Source organism: Electrona antarctica, assembly GCF_951216825.1.
Source record: "Electrona antarctica genome assembly, chromosome: 7".
In the NCBI taxonomy this organism is placed as follows: Eukaryota; Metazoa; Chordata; class Actinopteri; order Myctophiformes; family Myctophidae; genus Electrona; species Electrona antarctica.
The window spans coordinates 29,518,725-29,524,724 of NC_136812.1; the positions used below are offsets into that span (position 1 = coordinate 29,518,725).

The following is a 6,000-nucleotide window of genomic DNA, read 5'->3' on the forward strand; positions in this document are numbered from 1 at the left end:
AGGGGAAAAAAAGTGTGTGCAGGTACCGGAAATAGTGGAGTACAATCTCTGTTGCATTTGTGTGCAGGTACCAGAAATAGTGGAGTACAATCTCTGTTGCATTTGTGTGCAGGTACCAGAAATAGTGGAGTACAATCTCTGTTGCATTTGTGTGCAGGTACCAGAAATAGTGGAGTATAATCTCTGTTGCATTTGTGTGCAGGTACCGGAAATAGTGGAGTATAATCTCTGTTGCATTTGTGTGCAGGTACCAGAAATAGTGGAGTATAATCTCTGTTGCATTTGTGCGCAGGTACCAGAAATAGTGGAGTACAATCTCTGTTGCATTTGTGTGCAGGTACCAGAAATAGTGGAGTATAATCTCTGTTGCATTTGTGTGCAGGTACCAGAAATAGTTGAGTACAATCTCTGTTGCATTTGTGTGCAGGTACCAGAAATAGTGGAGTACAATCTCTGTTGCATTTGTGTGCAGGTACCAGAAATAGTGGAGTATAATCTCTGTTGCATTTGTGTGCAGGTACCAGAAATAGTGGAGTATAATCTCTGTTGCATTTGTGTGCAGGTACCAGAAATAGTGGAGTATAATCTCTGTTGCATTTGTGTGCAGGTACCTGATGTAGTGGACTATAACCGGGTGATTTGCCAAGCAGCCAGACAGGAAGCAGTGGCTGTTAAATCGCCTGGTAGGACAGCGTCTATCAGAGCCTCCTCCATGCCCAGGCTGGCTGTTGATGCACAGGTAATGAACAGCAACATTAGTCCAGCTCTTAGTCCTTTATCTTTTCACTCATACAAAACTCGGCAGACTTATTTTTTCTGTAATTTTTATCCCACAATTTTGTAACCCATTTTCTCACCCAGTGTCAATTATCTTTTGCCCACACTGTATATATGATCAGATCAATGGGATTTAGTTGAAAATGTATGTCATATCACAACCAGTCTAGGGCTATGTGAATGAAGTTTGTCTACGTCCAAATCCAAAAGTGCCATAAATGACAAAATGTGCATTATTTAGTACAAATGTTAAAATGGCATGACTTAGGCTGTTTGGTAAAATAAATATACTGTTTTCCAGTTTTACTAAATTGATGAACCTCGTAGTAAAGCCATACACGGTTTTACTGGATCTTCATTTTGTTAGCTGTCTGTCTAAGCCTTGCACTATGGATGCAATTGCCAGGGCAGAACAATGTATGTACTGTATGTATGCAATTTATGTATGTATGTAGTACAGTAATGTACTGTATGTATGTAGTCAGGGACATTGACAGCAGACAGTAAGCTGATGAAGCGGTCTTTCTCCACAATTGGAGACCAGTGTGTGAACGGCCTGTGGCAGGAGGAGCATTCTCTGGAGAAAATCAGTCCTGACCACCACACGTATCGACCACGTCAGAGGAGCTACAGGGGTCAGTTAACCTACTCCATCCACTCAATTGAAACATATACATGCTTTATTCAAAGTGTTTTTATTAAGAGGATTGTGTGGATCTTGTTGTGTGTTGTTTTATTTGCTTTTGGAACCTTGTATGTTTTTATGTTTTAACATCTTTGTATGTTGTCTTACTATGAAATTGTTACTTTCCCGTCAGTCACTCATTATCCCCATACATGGGAATGCCCCCATATACGCCCAGGTCTCGTGACATCACGTGACATCATCAGGGATGGAGATCCCTGATGTCATAGTAAATGCGACCTGCTGTCTCAATTAAGCCCATATATGGAGATCCCTGATGTCATCAATATTGGCCAGCAACTCTAGATCTGACCTCAAACCTCAAACCCTTAGATCTCCATACTGTATATGGATATATGTCAGAACCTGTTCTGACATTACAGATGTTCATCGTTCCCCATCCATCCTTCCTCTTCGATGTCTCCCTTTTGACTGATACCTGTCCATTCAAACTCTAGACGGGCCTGCCCCAAAGTAATTAGTGCAGCCACGCCCGGCAGCCGACGAAAACTAGAGTTCTCAACAGGCCCGAAAATTAAGGGCCCTACCTGGGCCCTCATCAAACCATTTACACTCAAGAGAATGTCCCCGCTACCACCCTTAGATCTCCATGTATGGAGCTGATCTGTTCTGACATTCCATATGTTGATCTGACCTCATCAAACCCTGCATGCTCCTTATATGGCCAGTACAGAATTCATTCCTTGTTGATCTAACCCCTCATGCCAATGCGCCAGCGCTCGCCCAGCAGCCTGCAGTCAACGAGGCGAATGCATGCACGCGACCTCGCCCTTAGGCGTCTTACTGGTATAGGGATGTTTGTCTTTTACTGTAGTAGCATTGGTGAAAGCCCAAGCCAAATATTGTGGTAATAAAGGTTACGTTGACCTTGACTATCAATTTCAGAACGCCAAGGCCAAAAGTTGAGATTACCTTCAAAGTTAAATGAATTGAATGGACCCTGCTGTGTAGTGAAATCTGCCCTGCATCTCAGCAGGGGGGGCTCATGAAAGGGGTCGCTCTAAGGAGAGGCGTCACCTGTTGTCTCCGGATGTGTCGCGCTGCAATTCCGAGGAACGCAGCCAGGACCAATCATGTGAAAGGAGACAGTCCCGATCGCCCAGCGAGAGCCGTACACATGCCTTACAGAGACAGGTGGGTTTACAATAGAAGACAATTGCACATCGCCAAAAATTGCACATCTACAATCTCGCATCTCGAAACGTGTGAGCTTGTAGATCAGCTATTCTTTTAAATTAGGCTTTACGCTACTGTACCGTCACTTGGAATTAGAGTAGTAGACAGCACAGTTTCATTCTCTGTCATTCTAACTTTTTGTGTGTGATTTCTGTGTGTATGTGTTGGTGCACGTGTCGTGTACACGTGCACACGTGCATGTCCTTGTATGTATCCACGTTGGTCCCTGCAGGGTAACACATCAGGGAGCCCCGGCCACTCTGCCTCAGATTCCAGTACACCTCGTGGTCGGCGCCAGCTGCCCCAGACCCCCTCTCGGCCACGGCCACACATAACTTACTCCCCCCTCGTCTGCCGCGCCCAGCCCTCTCCCCAACAAGAAGTCACGTCGGTGGGCCAGACCCAGCCTCAGGACGGCCCTGGGGGCTTGACAGATACCACCCCATGGAGGTCTGAGAGGGAGGGCGGGCCGTTGGCTGCAGTTCAGGGATCCTCTGGCAGTCAGGGAGGTTCAGTCGTGAGCCACCCGTCTCCTCACCGCTACATCTCAGAACCCTACCTCCCCTTCCATGCTGACTTCCAGAGCGGCGAGGCGGGTGACAGGCAGGAGACGCTGACTTTTGAGGCCGCCATGGCGTCCAGTTTGGGGCGGGCCAACGCTATAAGCTCGGCACCTCAGCTCAGACACTCCTGGCAGGTTCCAAACGGGCATTTCCGGAAACAGCTCGGTCAGGCGAGCTCGGGAGGTGCCGGCGAGCTGCTGAGTGACACAGATGAGGACGACAGATGCTAGGACACAGAAAGATGACACAGATGAGGACGACAGATGCTAGGACACAGAAAGATGCTAGGATGCTAGGACAGATGCTAGGACACAGAGAGCAGGCCAAGGAAGTGAAGTGACAGAATCCCCATCACATTAAACACACTCCATCACTTGAAGTAAAAAGGAACATAGATATTTGTCTGTGTGTGCGTGTGTGTGGACATATACTGTAAGTCTGCGTGGGTACATTTGTGCATGTGTGGCTTTAGATAATGTTCTCTATGCCTGTGTTTTCAATGGACCCGCTGGCCAAATCAAGCCAACAAATATTGTATCTCAAGGCAGACAGACACTCAGTGCCAAATGTTCCCACACAAGTTACCGTCTTGATTGTTATATTAACTAAATATGGCAAAAACAAAGGTGTCATAGGTGATCACATGGACCAGAGAAACTGATATAGGCCTAACTGCATTTCGGTGAACGTACAAGTACCATGTAAAACTGTCATATGAAGAATGCATTCTAAGCTGTGGTCACTTGAGAAGTTACTGTGCATAATGATATGACTAGTATGAATGAACCACAGGTTGATTCTAAGCATATGACTTGTCATTAGATATCTCTAATGAATGACACTGTTTAAAACAAGGAAGCATCCACAAGGTCTGTGGGGTGTGGACTTTCACATCACTTCTACATGAACCAAACTATAACTAAACCCCTCGTGACAATGTGAACAGGATTCATCTAAAGTAGCACAGTACAGGTACAGATCAGCACTATCCAGGACACTGAACAATGATTTGTACTGGATACTAGTGCATGATTTCCTCTTGACATATAGACAGCAGTAATATATAGGCAGGATTACAGTCTCTTCACGGCATCCTACAGTATGGACTCCCGTGGATTGAAAACAAAGATCTGTGATAATCTACAGGACCAAATTAGTCTCTTGGCACTTGTTGCTCTGCACTGGACTACAATAAGCATGATATCCATCCACTAGAGCGCCAGAAGGCCTCGCCCAGTGGAAAACGTAACACATCAGTTATTAGCATCAGGTATGACTGCCAATGGGACTAGACGTCTGCGTTTGTTAACAATGTTCCCATGCTGGATAACCACTGTCGATGTTGTGTGCCACCCGGGTGTCGCGTTAAGAGAGTCGACTGAAGCCATGATTCTTTTTTCTCCCTGTATATATAGAACCGAGGATGTGTCTTCTTCAGGATGTGTTGCCTTCTTTTGACGATGACGATGACTAAAAAGAACTGTCCTGTATGTGATGTACAGTAAGTTGTTTCAACGATATGGATGTTTTTAAGAAGAAAACTCACAGGCGCAGCCTGGTATGTCTACTGTTTATGTTAACAGCCATATTGCTCTCATGGTTGTCTTTTTGGACATTTGGCGATGCTGTTCCAGCTCCAAGCTGTAGCAAACATCCCAACATGGTGATGATGATGAAGGTAGTGGTCAGGGGAACCACTTGTGAGTTTAAAAGGGTTAGTACTTTGATCAGCTGTGTCATCAGTTAGATGTATTTTTAATGGGAGACGTCACATTTTGGGACCAAATTCCTAGCCATTCCCCTGATGATATTGATGATGGTGGTGGTGATGATGAAAGACGTGCCTATCTCAAGGATGCCTCACTTTGTCTTGTTTTACCTCTATGTGTTACATTATATATTCAGTGATGATGAATGTGAGCCATGCACTGACACAGACCAGCATTGGAATTATTCATCCTAGTAGCGCTATAGACTTTTGCTTTGCAATCCCAGTGTTCATCATCAACACGTTTAGATATTCTAGCTTAGTTTCAAACAGATTGTTCCCCCTTAGAGAAAAGAAGACAATTTATGTATATTTATATCATATCATGTGCTGCTGTGTTGTAATATGTTGAGTTTGACATGTTTCTGAAATGTGAATATAGGACCATGGTTTCAAAGGCCAGGGGGTTGTTCCCACTTGTACAGTGTGCTTAATGCATACAACATAAAAGTTAGGGTTAGGCTTTACCCTGCACTCTCAACGGTTGTGTATACATGTACAGTGCAGCCTAGGGCCTAAAACTAAACCTAATCTGAATTTGTACCTAACCTGTGCCTGGGGAAACCTACCCAAAGAGTTCCCTTTTGAGCCTGGATAGAGAAGCTTTCTGGTAAATATGTAGGATACTCTGTATAGATAAATCCATGTCTAATTTATTGCACTGTTTATATTGTATTTCAATCTTGTCCCTAACTTTGACAAAGTGTTTGCATATCTGTGTTAAAGGACCATTAAAGAAAGTTAACTTGTCTTTGTTGAATCAGAATAACACACTGATACAGTCACAGTTGAATACTTTCAATATAAGCTCCATTTAGGTATTTTTGATCCAGTCTCTGTTGCCAGCTATGAACAAAATAGAAGAATAGCCAGCGTTCCTATGTAAGATAAATCACACAGAGCACTGCTTCAGATGTCTTTTATGATGCTGTGAAATGTCATGGTTTTGGCTGAATCCACTCTCCAGGTGTTTGTGTGCGTGCAAGCGTCCATCCGTGCATGCGAGTGTG

General features: G+C 44.4%; 1 protein-coding gene across 1 annotated transcript in view; it reads left to right on the top strand.

Moving 5' to 3' along the window:
- cacna1ea (calcium channel, voltage-dependent, R type, alpha 1E subunit a) overlaps positions 1-5,710 on the top strand; it is a 191,087-nt gene extending 185,377 nt beyond the window's left edge. The window contains exons 46-49 of the mRNA XM_079505454.1: positions 608-739; positions 1,259-1,412; positions 2,457-2,617; positions 2,892-5,710. Coding sequence (XP_079361580.1) covers positions 608-739; positions 1,259-1,412; positions 2,457-2,617; positions 2,892-3,452 — 1,008 coding nt within the window. The 3' untranslated portion in view covers positions 3,453-5,710. The remainder of the gene's footprint in view (positions 1-607; positions 740-1,258; positions 1,413-2,456; positions 2,618-2,891) is intronic.
- The last annotated feature ends 290 nt before the right edge of the window (positions 5,711-6,000 follow it).